Genomic DNA, 20,068 nt, shown 5'->3' with positions numbered 1-20,068 from the left:
TGGGCTTAATTTCTACACATATTTCTTTAAGACACTGTAAATCTTGCTTGACTGTGGTCAGTTTCTCATTGGTTCCAGCAGATTTTAATTCCAAACAGACCTGTACAGTATTTGGTTGTTTTAGATTACAAGACATTTTAATGGGCACAGTCAAACTAACCCTATTTATTTTGGCACAGAAAGTCCCCAGGTGTAGTCAATCAACGTCTGCTAAGTAGGCCTACCATAAATGTAAATGTGATCATAATCATTAACAAGATAAACAAAAGCCCATTGTGTAAGGTTATTTGACATAATATAACTTTCGACACCACCTGATTCTATCTATCTATCTATCTATCTATCTATCTATCTATCTATCTATCTATCTATCTATCTATCTATCTATCTATCTATCTATCTATCTATCTATCTATCTATCTATCTATCTATCTATCTATCTATCTATCTATCTATCTATCTATCTATTCCATCCATCCATCCATCCATCCATCAGACCTGGCTGTGGTTGGGAAGCAAAACAAACATTCTATTATCAGCTTTTAAAAGCCGTCCCAACGTCAGCTTCATCGCTCAGCCAACACTGGAAGCAGAAAAATGTGCAGCGTGGACACAGTGGAATGTTTTATGAAAAAGCTTCTTTATTTTTCTTTCTCTGAGTCCTCAGACAGCTTCAGAGTCAAAATGTGTTGGTAATGAAAAAACAAAATATTGTAATCATCAGCACTTTGTGGTCTAAATGAGGCACAAGAAAGTATTACTGCAAACAAAATTCACACATTTTTATTACAACTTTCTTTCTCTTAGTGCTTCTTTTGCAATAACTTTTGGTACGTATAATGTTTATAAAACTACATGACATACAGTAAAAGTCCAAAGCTTACACTTATAAGGGATAGTGTGTCATGCCAGTGATTTCTGCAGCGGTTTGTGGAGGGGATGTGAATAACTGAATTTAAACCTGATTGAACACTGGCCTGCACAAAGCTCTGAGCTCAACACTATTAAACCCCTTATATCAGCATGGGCTTAGATGCTAACACGTTCTTGCCACAGAAGCATGCCTTAAAACTTGATTGAAGTTTGTTGCTGATCACATGGAGAAAGTCTTTCAGCCTTGCATGGCAGCAATGTAATATAGATGTTTAGAAATGTAATGTGGCTTAACTGTGTTTCAGCAGCTTCTGTGACATATGCCAGATCTCTTTTAAATGGTTCTTTAAATACATCTGACCATTTGGGCGAACTCCCCTGTACCTTGGAAAATCATATATTTTTCAAGTACTTTGTAGTAGGTGCAGTCAAACTACTCCTATTTATATTGGCACAGAGAGATTACCAGCTGCAGGGAATTAAAAGACCATCATAGTCAAAGTCAAAATGAATCTCATATAAGGTCAGAGGCTCTTGTGGCTTCTTGTGGCACACTTTGCCCCCATTATATAACACTGGTGGGCAAATCTAAGCAAGCCATACATGTATTGCCAAAAGGGGGTCTCATTTACATCCCATCATTAACCAAAGTGAGGTACATGTGGACACATTTACACATTTTACTAAAAACAGAGTGTAAAAAAACATTTCAATAAAAAATGACAAGACTTCATGTAACTGTTTTCCCACCTGTTGAGCTGGCATAAATCAATAATGTTACATTAGTATATTTGTAACAAAAAAACATAAAAATTAAACATAAGTAAACAAACGTTACTTCAAAACCAGAACATTAAAACACCATTCCATATATAAAACTATTAGAAATACGTTCCTCACATTTGACGTTAAAGTCCTTACAGGCAGTCTGTCACATTATCTTCTCATTTTAACACACCCTAATACAGTATTATATTTGATACTTTTAGTGTGTGTGTGTCAATGATCCTTGGTTTAATTTTAAAATAAAACATTTGTCATAAAAGTGGGCACCAAATAAAATGTGCAAAAAAACTGTTTACAGAAATGTGTACTGATGTTCCTGTTTCATTCAGATCCATACACTGCACGTTACACTGTGCATGAAGTCAACTGTGAAATCCTCAGGGCTGAAGAACTCTGGGTAATGAATCAGAAGGAGATCAGGTAAACAAACAGTAGGAGCGGATAGGGACAGATCAGGATAATAAGGATATAAATCCGGAGCAGGTAAGGATGAGTCAGACGGAGGGGAAATGAGAGCAATGGAAAATCATTTTAGGAAATCAGAAGCAGGAGAAGAAATGAATCAGGAGCAGAGAGGTGAGACAGAAAAAATGGAGATGAATTAGGATCAGATGGAGGTGGTTGATGGAAATGAATTACAGTCAGATGAAGGCAAATCACGAGCTGCTGCTCAGTCTGCGGCGGATGAGCGACGCCGGTTTGGTCTCTATGTCCTCTTGATCACTTTCACAGCTTCTCTGAATGAGGCAAAAAACAAACACATGATTATACAGTGAACAGTAAAACTGCTGTTACTAATAATAGAATAGTTACTAATAATACTAATAATAGAATAGAATAAATTACTAAGCATAGTAATTTACTACTAGTATTACTAGTAGACGTGAATACTACATACATATAAAAATGAAGTTTGCCATGAATTTAAAGCTGCTGAAACATGAAAACGCAAAATAAAACCCTCTTTTCCAAAATTGGCACCCTAAATTTCATGGACGATCACACAAATTGAAAATGTACAACAGCCTTAAAGCTTAAGGTTGTGTATAGCTTCCCCCACTGTATGCAAAGCTACAGTTAGAAGTTTGAAGGAAAATCTGTGTCATTATGTCTAAAATAAACTTTATCATAATCGTTACCAGTTGTTCATCTTCTTTATTCTTCTTACAGAGCAGACTGAGGCGGCCCAGCCTGTTACAGGCCCACACCATGTTATAGGACATCTGAAACACACACATGGATCAGCTTTACGTTTGGTGGTTATTTTTAATCAGATTATTCATAATAAAGATAAATAAATAAAAATAATTAACAAAAACCGATTGCAAACAGTCAGACAAACAGATGTACAAATGAATCTTGATCCGTATGCTCGTTATATACAGTTTGTCCGACAGGTGGCAGTATGTTTCTACTATTGTAAACAAACCCACACCAGTCTGTGTTCACATTTTTAACATCTTATTAAGTAAAAAAGAAAACTATTAATGTATGTAGAGAAGGCCAGGATATTTGTTCTGTAATAAATGAAACGATCATTTAGAAGGTCAGCTTTGTTTTTATGCATGTTGGAAGCATTAGCAAACTTGTTTGCAGTTGGAACAATGTTTATGATAGTTATTATTACGTGTTATGTTAAATTTAGTCTTAAACCAGTGGTCCCCAACCACCGGGCCATGGACCGGTACCGGTCATTTATCACCGGACTGCACAGAAATTATAAATAATGAAAGATCGCTACAAAAGCAATGAATATACAGCTTCCATTTCCAACACACTTCACTGCAGTGAAAACAGCTCAGGGTTCCCACTCATTTGTGAGTAGTATTGTTATTGTATTTTAAATCCCCCCATCCCCGCAGGCCCGTGAAATGATATCTTATATGAAACCGGTCCATGATGCAAAAAAGGTCAGGGGCCGCTGTCTTAAACAATTAAGTGAGACATCTGCAAAACATCTTTAAAACAGAAAGAGTGTGAACACTGTACCAGACACACAAACTGACCTTCCACTTTCTTTTGGCGTTGAACTTCTTGAAGTTCTTCATGTTTATGGACGAGCGACTTCTGTTCGCTGCCTGCTTGCGTGTGAGAGGCTGAGAGAGAACGATACGGCAACATCAAATTAATTAACTTGATAATCTTAACATCAAACATCAAAAACACCACACAAACACATTAATAAATGAAATTTTATACATACATTATACATACACATAACTAAATATAATATTAATAATAAGAAAATGAACATAAATCATGCAGTCAAATGCAGTCAAAATAAATATAAGCTAAAAGAATTAACAGCTGAAGAACTGTCATAAAAATATGAAGACTAGGATTTGTATTGGAGCTAAACACTGCTGTTACACATAAACTGGAATGCAAACAGTTTACATGCTTTAAACACCAAATGTTAACCCTCACTTGAAAGCTTTGGGTGGTTTGAGAAACTTTAAGCTTGCTTTTGTTATAATTTGAACTCGTCAGGTGTTAGGAGCAAATTTAGAAAATCTGGAGGCATATCCACGCTTATTTTCAGTGTAGCTTTTGCTGAGATACCATAGCTGAACTAACAGGACTAGGATTCAGACCACTATAAAGGAGACTATACATCTGAGACAAAAAGACAAAGGCTTCCTTTCAAATCTCTACATGCTTCAGATAAATAGAGCCTTTTAAAAAAATAATCACATCTTACCTTGATCCAAGGGTGCAGTAAACATTCATCAGCGGTCATTCTCTCACTGTGTAGACAAAATAAGCATCATTGTCATCACCTCAGTCTTTATATAAACACTGGATCTACACCATTATTTTCTGTACAAATCATAAAATCACCTTTGATCTTTTACAAGCAGCTTCTCAATAAAATCTTTGGCCATTTCACTCGTTTGGCTAAAGTAATGGTCGTCAAAGTCATACTTCATATCGACAATGTTCCTCAGCGTCTCTTCATCTGTGTCTCCTTGGAAAGGGGATATACCGCTTAATCTACACAAGGGAGATACCGAATGGGTGCAGGTTAGAAAAAAATACATGGTTAATCGATTATATCCGATTATATAGCTGCCTTATGGTTAGCTAGACCAACTTTGTGCTTACACACTTCTGACATTTGATTAGGGAGCTACATCTACCATGTACAGCTGATGTCAAATGATGTGGGTTGCAAATTTATGATCAAAACTAGGACTAGTTTGAGTGCAGTCATTTAAAATTTCATGGAATTAAGTAAGTGATACTGCTGTCTGTGAGTCTCTGCTACTGGCAGGTGAAAAGAAGTGGCCAGCAACTGCACATACATGGAAGAGGGCGTGTGATAGTCTGCGCCAGTCGAGGAATTGGAAAGAAATATATGTTAAAGGAAATAAAAACATTGTGTGTGGCTGAAATAGCTGAACTGAAATAGCTGGGAGGGGTGTTAATGTACTTCAGTCGTGTTTGTTTGTTGTTCTTTGTGTTTGTGTATATAAAACGATTATTACTAAGTGATAAATAACTTACAGTATATATGTAATGACGCCGATACTCCTGTAAAAACAAACACACAAGATGGCAGAGCATGTAACTGTGAGCAGGAAACACAGTGTGTGTGTTCACGTGTGTGTTTCTTACCACATATCAGTGGCCATGTTCAGCGTCTCGTAGTTTATCACCTCAGGAGCTGAGAGAACAAACACAGAGAACAAAAAAACTAAAGATTCAAAGGAAAGAGTCGGAGGAAGAACGAAACATAAACAAGTGCAAAACTCGAACAAATCAGCCAGAAGCAGCTTTTCATCCAGTCTTCAATTCAGGGAAATTACTGAGCTGTCATCATCTCAGCTGGCTGGTGTCACAACTTCCTCTGCAGGAACTGTCAGGTCAGGTCAGACACACATGTACTCTGTGTGGCCAAAAGTATGTGGACGCCCATTGATTTTGGGAGTTTCAGCCACACCCATCACTAACAGATGCAAACAATAAATTATAATTATATGCTTCTGTCTTTGTTGCAATTGTTTGGCGAAGGCTCTACGTGTTCTGACATGACTGAGCCTAGGTTGGTGTGAAAGGACTTCAGCAGCCTGAATATAACTTTTGACCTCAACCTCACCGAACAACTTGGGGATGAATTGGAATTTCAACCGTGAGTCAGGCATTTGCGCCCAGTTCTTTTGACTGAATTATTTCGTGTAGCCTGTTATAGCTGCAATTAAGTGCCCCACCTTCATATTAATGCCCATGCTTTTGGAAAGGGATGTGCAATAAGCTTATGTTCAGGCATCCTTGTAGCTTTGGCCTTATAGTCTATATTTTATAGACTATATTGATTGTACATGATCTGTATCTACTGAAAAAAGAGCATTAGTAGGTTCTCCCTTTTTCACCTTGTATGTTTGATAATATTGTAAATCTGACCAAAAAGATTCATCTCCACGTTCATACCTGTTACCTAAATTTTTCTTAGTTGTTGTTTGTTTTAAAAATACATTTTTGTGATAAATCTTGTGCTTTTAGCATGTTCTCCATGCTGCTATATTTCATGTGTTTACTAATTCAGTGTTAAAAACTCAGTCCGGTTACTGTCAGTCCTGTTACTCATATACAGCTCATCTTCCACTTAGAAACCTTGTACTCTTGTACCTGTATCTTAAACGAAGTTGCATGAGATTTGACCAAAACACATTCTGAGTAGTTGTATCTGTGTTTCTTAATTCAATGTTGAACAAAAATAAAAAATGAAGTTTCATTTCATCGATATACGTAGATACATATATATAACCTGAGAACTATTTCTGACACCTTAGTGCACCATCACTGTCAATTGTTTCACTTCCTGTCTCTAACCACTCACTACTTTCTCACTTCCTGTCCTGAATCGTTACTGGCTTGTATTCACTCATCCACATACCTGTATGCCACAAGCAAAATGCAGTGTCATCATGGTAAAGACGACATAGGCTAATTCCCTCTATACAGTTCCACAAGATTTTTTAGTGTGTCTGTGGAAATTTGTACCAATTGAGTGAAAACAACATTTGTACAGCCTGGCTTACATGGACTTTGTTTAGTGCACGGGGTTACAGTCATGCTGGACTAGAAAAGAAAACAGTTTTATTTATTGTGTGAGTGTTGCTGATACACCTGAACTCAAGAATTAGCAAACACATTGATTAACACATGATTGGCCATGTTGTGCACACAGCATATAAAAAATCAATTTATTTTGTATTACCACCACTTTATCCTGGTCAGGGTCGCTGTGGGTCTGGCCCCATCCCCTGGAACCACTGAGCGCAACACACCCTGGACAGGACGCCAATCCATCGTCTGGCCTTGGCCAACCCTATCCTCCCCCCCAAGACATAGTCGATGATATCTGACGCCCAACCAACAATAGCACAGCTGGGAATTCGAACCCTGGATCCCAGTGGATCCCACCCGAGTGCTACAATGTTGAATCAGTGATGCTTTTACACCAACACCCCAAACGCCAAAGAAACATGAGCTCTTTAAAATCAGCATACATGACATCTCCCAACACACACCACGTCTCACCTATGTACTGAGGAGTTCCAGACAGACTCTTGTATTCCTCTCCTGAGGTGAAACGATGAGCGAGTCCAAAATCAATGACCTTGATCTCGGGGTGCTCAGCATTCTTATCCGACAGCATGATGTTCTCTGGCTGGATAGAAAAAAAAATATTTGGAACCTTATTTCAACAACACAGAAATGTTCCGGACGTGCTCGGCCTCTCTACGTCACCCTGCAGGTCAGGGGTTGAGGGATAATGCTGGCTGCAAAACTACAGGATGCACAGTTTTACAGACAGGATTGTTTCTAGTGTGGATAATCTTTTAAATGAGAAATAACACAAGACATAAACACTGTATGGTCAAAAGTATTTGGACGCCTGATCATGAGCTTGATGGACATACCAGTTCAAAAACAAATGGTATTAAAATAGAGTGACATCTAAGTGATCTGTTCAGCTAAAACAACAGCCACTGTTCTGAGAAGGCTTCTCACAAGACTTTGAAGTAGTCTTGTCTGTGGGAATTTGTGCCCATTCATTCAAAACAGCACTTGGATGGCTGGACACTGAAGCTGGTCAAGAAAGCCCCCAGCTTATGTTCTAGTTCTTTCCAAAGCTGTTGAGTGGGGCTGAGGAGTTTATTTAAACCAAAGTTTTCTTCATGTATTTATAGAGCTTGATTTGTGCACAGGGGCGCAGTCACGCTGGAACACCAAAGGGCCTTCCCTAAGCTGTTACTGCAAAGTTGGAAGCATATCTGATTTATTACACCTGTTGACAGCTGTTGTGGCTGAAACACATGAATTCAAAAAGTAGAATAGATGTCCCAATACTTTTGTCCATACAGTGTATTTTGCACGTACTTGAAAGCGATGTGTTTTCTAATAATATGCCAGGTTAAAATAACTGGAAAACCCAACTGTGTCGATCTGTATACTAAAAACAATCCATGAAAAAAAGCTCATGCTCTGAAATTAGCAACCTCAAGCTTACGGCTGATCACATGGAGAAGAAAAGCAGAAGCAGGTGTTTATTCTTGCATGGCAGCTTCTAAGCTCATGGTGATGAAAAGCTTGCTTGACTGTAAATGGTGTCAGCCATAGTTTTAGGAGCTTTGAACACTGGGATCACCTGGCTAACGTAGCTAGCTGCGTCTTCGCTGTCTGTCTACATCTGGGCACGGAGTATATTAGTGTACAGTTTATTTACTAGCTACAGTATTCAGGCAAACCTGCAGTGATATGTATTATAATTACCTAGTATTACAACAAAAAAGGCTAAAATTTGCCCTAAATGTGACCAATTTCATCAATTGGCTGTCCTGGTGCTTACAGGGACAATAGTGGCTGTGTCTAAGGGGGAGCGGGCCGAATTGATTCCTCATTGCTGCTGGAATTGTGGCCTCTGCTGGCTCCTGATGGTGAATAATAGAGATCAGTGCATGACTCTTGGTGTGATTACTGATCCCTGGAGGAGGCGCGTGTTAGGTATGACCCTCATTGGTCAGGATAGGGGTCTACAGTGGTAAGGAGAGACATATCTGGGTAATTGGATATGACTAGATTGGAATAAATGTATAAAAATTATTAAAACAATTCAATAGTTGATTTTAATTATAAAGACTTTCAATTTTATAGCCTTTCCAGCTTACAGACAGTTCTAACAAATTGAGGATCATGATATGTTCTCTGTATTCCTCCACCCGACAGTAGGAGTCGCTGTTGCAGCAGCAGTGAATCCCATCCAGCCTTCCCAACATCTAGTATGTCCAACTGGGCCTGTTGAGTGTCTGATCAGGCTGGTGACTCCACAAAGACTCACATTTGGGTGGGAGCACATTGTTTCAGTGTCTTTTACTCACCTTTAGATCGAAATGGGCGATCTGTTTGCCGTGCATGAAGCCGACCCCCTTCAGTATCTGCTTCAGGAAATCTATGGCCTCGTTCTCGGACAGGTTCTCCTTAGCAGCAATAAAGTCAAAAAGCTCGCCTCCATGAATACTGAACAACACAGACAGAGACGGAGAGATGAAACTAAAACAATGCTACATTTATTCATTTATTCTAACAGCATCATTCTGGTCAGGGCTGCAGGAGATCCAGCACCAGCTGATAACTACACCCTGATAGATATTGTTTTATATATTTGCTTGCCACTATTTGTTCGCCGGGATCCACAGACAGTTCTATAAACAGGGTAAATTAGGGCCCTTAATTTACAGACCCAGATGTGCCTTTCCAAACTACGTCTAATCAATTTAAATTGCAACAAATAAACTCCAACTGAGTACTAGACACATCTCAATGATCATCATAGCAAACAGGATACAGCTGACTAGAATTAAAGTGCCACTTCGTCACTTCACAGAGGATTTAGTGCTGCAATTATATCCATTTAAAATAAAATCCACAACACAATAAGGTGTGCAAAGGGGGTCTGAATACTTTCCAAATCCACTGTATCTCCTTTAATCCTTATAATGTAGCTGAGTCAAGGCATATTTGGAAGCACAGTCCCTTCTCTCAGCCCTACTGTCCCTCTGAGATACGATTCAGAGCCAAAAAATCCATAAATCTGACACGGATCCAAACACGGCTTGGACTTCATTCGTCAGCAGCGGCTATAAACAGGCGCTTTTGCAAACACGTTCATAGAAACCTGTAACAAACACAGGCAAACAGTCTCCAGGTGCACTTCCAGACTACACGCTGAATAAAGACACCGAAACAATCACATGAATGCTCAACACTGCCTGGAGATACATCACAAGGGTGCACAATGGCCGTCGATAAGACCTACGTCTTTAAATAGGCAGCATCTATAGCGGCGGTGTCTTTGTCTTGGTTACATTGTGTGCAAACATGCCGAACCCCTCAGTGAAATGTTCTACAGTGGAAAATTCGATCCTACTCGCCTCCCACCGAGGCCGGTGAGTGTTTTCCTCAGCGGGACTAGAAGAGTGAGTGGTATTCCCCATGCAGCTACCTGATCCTCTCTCTTCCCTCCACCAACGCTAATCTATGAGACTCGTTTGATAAAGCACAGCTGGTTAAATTACAGAAAGCAGGTGCTAAAAATATCTGATCGACTTACTGGCTCTTTAATCCCTTTGTTGTGTTGTGTCGTGTCGTGTCGTGCTGCCCATTTGCATCAGATAAGGTCAGGATTTATGATCCCAGCATTACAAAGAAACTGATATGGGTAGAAAATCGTATCCATGGAAGAGATTCATACCTAAATTACACAGAATAGACCTGCATTTGCGCTCAAAAAAGATCTTGATTTCCTTCCAAGCCTTTTGGATTATGTTCAAAACTGTAACTCTAAGATATTAGTCGTACTGCATTTGGCTTAAAGCTATCAGAACGTTTCACAACAGGAACATAAAAACATGGTAGTGGTGTTGTAATGGTGTACGGATGCTTTACTGCTTCAGGGCCAAGACAACTTACAATAATTCACCGTGTATTATGTCACCCTGTATTATGAACTCCAGTGGCCTGCACAGAATGCCGAACACACTGGGCTTCGTTGGAACGTCTTACCAGTGTCACACCTTTACGAATACTGAAAAAGCACAAATTCCCACTCCAAACACTCTCCAAACCATCATGAAAAGCCTTTCCAGAGGAGTGAAGACTGCTATAGAGTCAACAGACTCAGAATGACAAACCTGGGACACTTACAGCTCGACGACGAGGACGATCTCGGCGCGGCTTTCAAACACGTCTCGCAGGGCCATGATGTTGACATGCTGCAGGCTCTGTAAAATCTCCACCTCACACTCCACGCTCTTCCTCTCCAAACCCAGTCGGCTGCTGACGCTCCGACGAAGCTTCACGAACTTCCCGGCCCAGGAGGTTCCGGTGGCGCGATCCTTCAGCTCCCGCACCTGCCCGAAGTGACCGCTGCCGATAACACACATACTGGTTACGTACTGGTCTTTCCATTAACATCTTGTTCTTGTACAGTTGCCAAGAGAAGACTGTACAAGGGTACATGGCCCCCTGAAGAGAACGTTACAACAGGGGCTTCAAAAGCCTGCTTGACAGTGGGCAGTGACATCTATATCCCAGCAGACTATAATTTACAGACCTGTTTTTGGTGATTCTTGGTTAAATTCTGGACTAATTTTCTCTCAGCATAAGAAGGACAAATTGATTTTTTCATGACCTTGGCAAAGAGACCACTGTTCCACATACTGTTTATACTGTACTGACAATCTTGGCACCTGACATGCCTTCCACAGCTAAAACATCTGTACAATTCTATGCAAACTATTAAAGTAAAATGCTTGTGGCTCACAGTCGTCATTCCACTTCATGTCTGTGACCTTTTCAGGCCAGCGAGGTGTCCGTATACATATGGACACACGTGTTATCTTTTGATTTCGTTTGTATGCACTGCACGTTTTGCGCTCACCTGCCCAGAACATTTCCGATCTCATAAAAGTCCTCCACGTTCTGCAGCCTGAACTGAGCCATGGCAGCGCTGACCTTCTGTCCACTCTCTACAGTCTGATGATCGCTAGTCCTGCATCCTAAACACACACACACACACACACACACACACACACAAGGAGAGAAAGTCCAGGATGTCATGTTATAGAGGCAGCAAGGGCTAAATGACAAATTAAATTAAAATCCAACGTTAACACCTATGTGAGCTGTTAAGCCACTGTGAGCCATCAGAGCAGCTTCAGTTCACCTCAGCATTGAATCTACTAGTCGAAGTCTCAGTAACTGTACTGAAGAAACAACATTCTTCTAAAATATTTCCTCTCAGCTGGTTTTTTGATGGTGGTGGAGAATGCTGTCTAGCACATCTAACCACAAAGGTCAGATTAGGTAAAATTATTTGATTTACATCATTTGTCATTTATTTTTACTTATTAACCATTCAGTAACACCTCATGGCACCGTCATCCATCAGGACAGAAATGTTTCCTTATGTTGATCAGTCAGAATAACTTTGTACTGATGTTCCTACTAGGTTAGTCGCGTCTTATTAGGATGGTACCAAACTCAGACCTTCTAAAAGCAGAGCTCACACTAGTTACTGAAACTGAACATTAATATACTGAACTTTGCATAAAACAATTTATATCAAAACTAGACCTCAAAGTCATAAAAAGTTGTTGTTGAGATAATTCACCAGAATAACAGTCCACAGTACGAGGTGTGTCCATGCTGGACGATGAAACAAAGGGACCGTCCCCGGTGTCCCCCCGTTTATCCAGATTTCCTGCTGAGTTTGGGAGAAACGTGACAGGATCTGTCACAACAAACATTCACGCAGGCTGTGAGTAGAGCAGGACCAGACCACATTTATCAGCGAACGCCCTCGGAACACTGTCAGGAGAAACAACACACGCTCATAATCCCACTCTGGTCATGCTCAAAGCCTGCATGGAAACCCCACACACAAACCCTCCACACACACAAACCCTACACACACACACACACAAACTCTACACACACACAAACCCTACACACACACAAACCCTCCACACACACACAAACTCTACACACACACACACAAACCCTCTACACACACACAAACTCCACACACACACAAACCCTCCACACACACAAACTCCACACACACAAACCCTCCACACACACAAACTCCACACACACAAACCCTCCACACACACAAACTCCACACACACAAACCCTCCACACACACACACTCCACACACACAAACCCTCCACACACACAAACTCCACACACACAAACCCTCCACACACACAAACTCCACACACACAAACCCTCCACACACACAAACTCCACACACACAAACTCTACACACACACAAACCCTCCACACACACACAAACTCTACACACACACAAACCCTCCACACACACACAAACTCTACACACACACACACAAACCCTCTACACACACACAAACTACACACACACACAAACTCTACACACACACAAACCCTCCACACACACAAACCCTCCACACACACAAACTCCACACACACAAACCCTACACACACACAAACTCCACACACACACAAACCCTCCACACACACAAACCCTCCACACACACAAACTCCACACACACAAACCCTCCACACACACAAACCCTCCACACACACAAACTCCACACACACACAAACCCTCCACACACAAACCCTCCACACACACAAACCCTCCACACACACAAACCCTACACACACACAAACCCTCCACACACACAAACCCTACACACACACAAACCCTACACACACACAAACCCTCCACACACACAAACCCTCCACACACACAAACTCTACACACACAAAAAAATCCCTCCACACACTCCGAACTCTGAACAAAAGTCACGTCCTCTGTGAAAACGTCTAAAAGCAGAACGTAAACCAGACCAAAGGTGTTGTAGGCTTCTACAGAAGTTTCAGTCCCGATTTAGCCACTTAAAAGTGAGTTAGTTGGAGGCTGCTTTTGAATTACAGTAATGCTTTGAATAGGGTGCGTTCAGTGTATGACTAAAAGCAGATAAAGGTTTTTTTTGTATGTGATGAAGAGACAGAGGACCAGCAGGTACATGAGCTACGCTATAGGTATTCACATGTTATACAGTAGAGGTATTGCACATGTACTGTTGTTTTGAACATGTGCAATACCTCTACAATGTAACATGTAAATACCTATAGCACAGTTTTATATACATTGTAGTGAGTAAGTTTATGCAACAGTGTATGTTCTTGTCATTCAAGGAGTTGCACAAAATTTTTTTGTATATTATATACAATGACAATAAAGACACTCAAGGTACTGGACTATTGGTCCAAAAGTCATTGGTTTAAGCCCCATCACCGCCAATTTGCCACTGTTGGGTCCCTGACCAAGGGCTTTAACACTCAATTGCTGGCACTGTATTCAGTCACAACTGGAAGTCACTTTGGATTAAAAAAGGCATCTGCTAAATGCCCTGAAAGTAATTAAATGGCAGCATGGCAGACTGGTAATGTGGCGGGGTAGGATGTTCCATTTCTTCTATTGCATTTCTTCCAATTTGGATATGTCTGACTCCCATGTGCACTCTGTACACCCTTGCTGCTTGCATGACACCCCCACCTTCACTGAGAAGGGCTGATGTCTCAAACCTACCTCCTCTGACACATGGAACTAACATGATTGCAGGCATCTTATGCCAGGAAGAAAAAAAAAGTGATGGGATGGACTTAAATGTAGCGAGAAGGTTCCCCCCAACAGAATTTGAAGCTGCTGTTTTAAACGTGCTGTCGCCGCCTTTTGCTTTTCCTCTGTCCAGGTCATCAGCAGCAAGATTTTAGAGCGGGATCTTCTAGCTTGTGCTGGTAGCATTTAAGCATAGAAACCTAAAGCTTGCTTGACTGTGGACAGTGACATATTAGTTAAATAGCTTTTAACTTTTTGCAGAGCTGTTCATTTAATTTGTAAATAAGTATAAAAGTAGTGCTCTCAAGCCCTGCTTGCTGGTCTGATGCTCTGGTTCCAGCAAATAAGGATCTGAGACCGTGCTCAGTGTGGTTTGACTCCAGGACACCATGTTTGGACGAATACGCTCCTGTTCCTTAACGGTTCCCTGTATATGAAGTACATTTCTCTGTGAAAAACGAAGAGCTATTATAAGAGCCAGTAACATTACAAATGTCAGGGATAAACATGAATTACAGGATGGATGTGATAAGTCTTTGGAAGTGCTGCCAGGCACGTGCACGGATTACATTTTCATACCGCATACCTGCTGAATCTTTGATTACACAATGCTGGTTGTTATGGCCGCTGATAAAACAATATAAATATGTCACATAAATTGCAAACAGGTTCAACCTCCTCCCTCCCTAAAAACTATATACGACCTGTGTAGTCGACACAGACAATCCTCAGCAGAAGAACTGACCAAGCTGAAAAACTGACCTTTATTGTGGTGATAGGAAGCCGCATTTTTAACACATAGGCTCATTACATTTCTGTCTAGTTTTGGTCAGCTGTAAGTGCTGTTACTGTGCAAAGAAATGTCCAGGAGCAACAACTGCTCAGCCACAAAGGCTAGATTTCAAACACACACATTTATATGAAGGAGCCTTGACAAATTTGGGAAGGCTATCCATAGAAATCTGGAGTAAGTCTGTTGGAATTCATACCAATTCAAAGTCGGGCACTGATGTTAAACCAGAAGCCGGAAAAAGAAGACCAAGGTGTTAACTGGGACTGACGTCATATATACTTTACTGGGAATCCTGTTCGGATGGATGTCATCATGGACTTCACCAAGTACCAGAAGATTAAAAAAGGTCTTCCAGCAGGAAAAAAGGTCTAAAACATCAAATATCCAAATCCACACAAATATACTGTAGTTATACTATAATAAGACTTTTGGTATGGTCATCCAAATATCCTCACCTAAACCCTATTATAAAGGTGTGGGTTGATGTTAGGAGGAGCATCCACAAAAATAGCCTAGGAACCTGGATGATCTAGAGAGGTTCTGTATTGATGAGTGATCAGTTTAGATTCCCAAAAATACATCAATTTAGACCAGCCTATCCCCATTCCTGTTTTTTTGTGATGGTCAACTTAAACGAAGCAGAACCAATTGAGACACAGGGGAAAAACATACCACATTTACCTGAGACAGGATTCAACCCAGGTCTCAAAGTCTCCTCTTGTTGTGTGCCACCCACTCTACCAACTGTGGCACCTTATTGCACTTTCCATATAGAAACAGAAACAGGGGTTTGCATTACAAACAGCAATCCCACACAGTCACAGTCGGCTATTTTTAGTTTCAGAAACCATTCATAAGAAAAAATGCCAGAAAAAGTAGAAAACTAGACCAATGACTTTATCTGACAGCTGGTATCATGCCTGGAATACATAAACCTGGAAGTGCAGAGTATGGGGTTGAGAATCTAAGCCAACATTAAGACCCGGTCTGGTGGGCACTTTACAGATGCATTTGGTTACGTCTGAGGTTGGGGATTCACCTCGTCACCACTGGAACGGCAACTCCCACTGTCCGCCTCTGACTGATGAAAGAAGAGCCCAATGACTTCACATGTGTCACATTGTTCATGATTGCAGGTCATATTGAAATAGAAGGAAATATTAACATAAAAATGAAGTAAAAAAATATAAGATGCAGTCTGGAAAACATATTCAAGTCGTTTAGACCCCATAGATTCCTGGATCTTTTTCTGGGCGGCCTGGTGGCTTGGTGGGTAGCACTGTCGCCTCACAGAAAGAAGGTCCTGGGTTCGATCCCCAGGTAGGGCGACCCGGGTCCTTTCTGTGTGGAGTTTGCATGTGGGTTTCCTCCGGGAGCTCCGGTTTCCTCCCACAGTCCCAAGTGAAGTGAATTGGAGATACAAAATTGTCCATGATGAATCTTGTGTAACAAGGAACTACCTGTTCTGTCATGAATTACGTTAAAATCCTAATAAATAAATAAATAAATAAACACCAGAGGAAAGTCACAGAGGAATCACCACAGATACCCTTCAGTCAGGAAACGGAAAACCAAACCCTGTACTGAAATGAACACTGAACCATCACGTGTAATAATAAATGCGTAATAACGACACGAACCCAGATAAATTCAGCAACACAGATCAGAACTTACCTCAATCATAAAGCCCAAACGAACCTCTGATCGTCCACTCTGCTCTCCGCGTGTGTGTGTGTGTGTGTGCGTGTGTAAGAGATTGGTGGTGCGCAGCTGCAGGAATCCCGATCTTCGCATCTCTGGTTAAAAGCTCTGCGCGGACACACACACCGCGGACAAAACTGAAACAGAACCACGCAAAAGCATTTCACGCTTCGTCTCTACACGACCTGTTACTTCCCTGACTGCGTAACTTCCTCACTGCACCACCCGGAGCTGTCTGACTGGTCCGACGACTTTCACAATCCGCCTACCACGCGTGTGCGTGTATGAGTGTGCGCGCGTGGGCGTGGGTTATGTTTGGGTGCGTGTTAAGGTCCGTAGATGCGCGTCTGTCTGTGTGTGTGTGCGTGTGGGGTGTTAAACTGCTCCCTTAGGGTTACCCTAATCATGTGTGTATACGTGTGGGTTATGTGTGTGTTTTGGGTGCGTGTTAAGGTCCGTAGATGCGCGTCTGTGTGTGTGTGCGTGTGGGCAGTGGCGTAACTAGGAGCTCATGGGCCCCAGTGCAAAAAAAAAAAAATGTTGGGCCCCCTCAATTTCATATATATGAAATTGAGGGGGCCCAACATTTTCATATCATGATACGAAAATATTGTAATATAATAATAACAACCTGGCGAGTGCAGCCAATGGGGGAGGCAGTGTGGTGGGGGGTTGACTTCATGTCGTGGAGAACCCTAATCATGTGTGTATGCGCATGGGTTATGAGTGTGTTGGTGTATGTGTTTAGGTCCGTAGATGCGTGTCTGTGTGTGTGTGCTTGTGGGGTGTCATATTGCTCCCTTAGGGTAACCCTAATCATGTGTGTATGCGCATGCTTGTGAGTGCATGCGTGTGCTTGTTTATGTGCACGAGTGTTTGTGTGCGCCCGTGGGTTATGTGTGGGTTTGTGTACGTGTTTAGGTCGGTAGATGAGTGTCTGTGTTTGTGTGTGTGCGAGAGTGTGTGCTTGTGGGGTGCTATACTGCTGCCTTAGGGTAACCCTATTCATGTGTGTATGCGTGTGCTTGTGAGTGCATGTGTGTGCTTGTTTATGTGCACGAGTGTTTGTGTGCGCCCGTGGGTTATGTGTTTGTGTGTGTGAGAGAGAGTGTGTGCTTGTGGGGTGATATATTGCTCCCTTAGGGTTACCCTAATCATGTGTGTATGCACATGTTCGTGAGTGCATGCGTGTGCTTATGTGCACGAGTGTTTGTATGTGTGAGAGAGAGTATGTGTGTGCTTGTGGGGTGTTATATTGCTCCCTTAGGGTAACCCTAATCATGTCTGTATGCGTGTGCTTGTGAGTGCATGCGTGTGCTTGTTTATGTGCACGGGCGGCACAGTGGCCTTCACAGCAAGAAGGTCCTGGATTTAATTTCCTGGTGGAGCGGTCCGGGTCCTTTCTGTGTGGAGTTTGTATGTTCTCCCCGTGTCTCCTCCAGGCTATCAACAACAGGCTGTTAACTGAAAGGTCGGGAGTCCGAATCCCACCTCTGCCATGCAGCCACTGTTGGGCCCTTGAGAAAGGCCCTTCACCCTGTCAGCTCCAGGGGTGCGCAAAGGAAGAATTATGTTGTACTGTACACCTGTATATGTACAGTGTATCACAAAAGTGAGTACACCCCTCACATTTCTGCAAATATTTTATTATATCTTTTCATGGGACAACACTATAGAAATAAAACTTGGATATAACTTAGAGTAGTCAGTGTACAACTTGTATAGCAGTGTAGATTTACTGTCTCCTGAAAATAACTCAACACACAGCCATTAATGTCTAAATGGCTGGCAACATAAGTGAGTACACCCCACAGTGAACATGTCCAAATTGTGCCCAAAGTGTCAATATTTTGTGTGACCACCATTATTATCCAGCACTGCCTTAACCCTCCTGGGCATGGAATTCACCAGAGCTGCACAGGTTGCTACTGGAATCCTCTTCCACTCCTCCATGATGACATCACGGAGCTGGTGGATGTTAGACACCTTGAACTCCTCCACCTTCGACTTGAGGATGCGCCACAGGTGCTCAATTGGGTTTAGTCCATCACCTTTACCTTCAGCTTCCTCAGCAAGGCAGTTGTCATCTTGGAGGTTGTGTTTGGGGTCGTTATCCTGTTGGAAAACTGCCATGAGGCCCAGTTTTCGAAGGGAGGGGATCATGCTCTGTTTCAGAATGTCACAGTACATGTTGGAATTCATGTTTCCCTCAATGAACTGCAGCTCCCCAGTGCCAGCAACACTCATGCAGCCCAAGACCATGATGCTACCACCACCATGCTTGACTGTAGGCAAGATACAGTTGTCTTGGTACTTCTCACCAGGGCGCCGCCACACATGCTGGACACCATCTGAGCCAAACAAGTTTATCTTGGTCTCGTCAGACCACAGGGCATTCCAGTAATCCATGTTCTTGAACTGCTTGTCTTCAGCAAACTGTTTGCGGGCTTTGTTGTGCGTCAGCTTCCTTCTGGGATGACGACCATGCAGACCGAGTTGATGCAGTGTGCGGCGTATGGTCTGAGCACTGACAGGCTGACCTCCCACGTCTTCAACCTCTGCAGCAATGCTGGCAGCACTCATGTGTCTATTTTTTAAAGCCAACCTCTGGATATGACGCCGAACACGTGGACTCAACTTCTTTGGTCGACCCTGGCGAAGCCTGTTCCGAGTGGAACCTGTCCTGGAAAACCGCTGTATGACCTTGGCCACCATGCTGTAGCTCAGTTTCAGGGTGTTAGCAATCTTCTTATAGCCCAGGCCATCTTTGTGGAGAGCAACAATTCTATTTCTCACATCCTCAGAGAGTTCTTTGCCATGAGGTGCCATGTTGAATATCCAGTGGCCAGTATGAGAGAATTGTACCCAAAACACCAAATTTAACAGCCCTGCTCCCCATTTACACCTGGGACCTTGACACATGACACCAGGGAGGGACAACGACACATTTGGGCACAATTTGGACATGTTCACTGTGGGGTGTACTCACTTATGTTGCCAGCTATTTAGACATTAATGGCTGTGTGTTGAGTTATTTTCAGAAGACAGTAAATCTACACTGCTATACAAGCTGTACACTGACTACTCTAAGTTATATCCAAGTTTCATGTCTATAGTGTTGTCCCATGAAAAGATATAATGAAATATTTGCAGAAATGTGAGGGGTGTACTCACTTTTGTGATACACTGTATATATGACAAATAAAGGTGTTCTATTATTATTATTATTATTATTACT

The 20,068-nt window shown here is 41.9% G+C and overlaps 1 protein-coding gene across 3 annotated transcripts; it reads right to left on the bottom strand.

Annotated features, from left to right (window-relative positions):
* Positions 1-619: 619 nt before the first annotated feature.
* LOC134302664 (death-associated protein kinase 2-like) lies at positions 620-17,067 on the bottom strand. Of its 3 annotated transcripts, XM_062987836.1 has the most exons (13): positions 12,338-12,442; positions 11,606-11,723; positions 10,870-11,091; positions 9,045-9,183; positions 7,204-7,333; positions 5,278-5,326; positions 5,167-5,193; positions 4,501-4,653; positions 4,361-4,406; positions 3,666-3,755; positions 2,799-2,882; positions 2,299-2,396; positions 620-2,052 (listed from the first exon to the last, which is right to left on the bottom strand). In XM_062987836.1, the coding sequence occupies exons 1-12, from the start codon at positions 12,369-12,371 to the stop codon at positions 2,316-2,318; spliced, it is 1,173 nt and encodes a 390-aa protein (XP_062843906.1). In that variant the 5' UTR covers positions 12,372-12,442; the 3' UTR covers positions 620-2,052; positions 2,299-2,315. The 3 variants fall into 3 exon arrangements, with proteins under 3 accessions (XP_062843906.1, XP_062843908.1, XP_062843905.1); XM_062987838.1 differs by lacking the exon at positions 12,338-12,442 and adding an exon at positions 16,804-17,067 and having other exon boundaries at positions 620-2,396; XM_062987835.1 differs by having other exon boundaries at positions 620-2,396.
* Between the last annotated feature and the right edge of the window lie 3,001 nt (positions 17,068-20,068).

The sequence above is a fragment of the Trichomycterus rosablanca genome, chromosome 25, assembly GCF_030014385.1.
Source record: "Trichomycterus rosablanca isolate fTriRos1 chromosome 25, fTriRos1.hap1, whole genome shotgun sequence".
NCBI lineage: Eukaryota > Metazoa > Chordata > Actinopteri > Siluriformes > Trichomycteridae > Trichomycterus > Trichomycterus rosablanca.
This window is presented reverse-complemented; position numbering and strand designations above follow the sequence as displayed.

Coding starts and splice junctions, on each gene's coding strand:
- LOC134302664 (XM_062987835.1), bottom strand. CDS start 12,371: ATGGACACACCTCGTACTGTGGACTGTTATTCTG. Junction 11,092..11,605: donor ATCGGAAATGTTCTGGGCAG/GTGAGCGCAAAA, acceptor TGTTATCGGCAG/CGGTCACTTCGGGCAGGTGC. Junction 2,883..3,665: donor ACGCCAAAAGAAAGTGGAAG/GTCAGTTTGTGT, acceptor TGTGTGTTTCAG/ATGTCCTATAACATGGTGTG.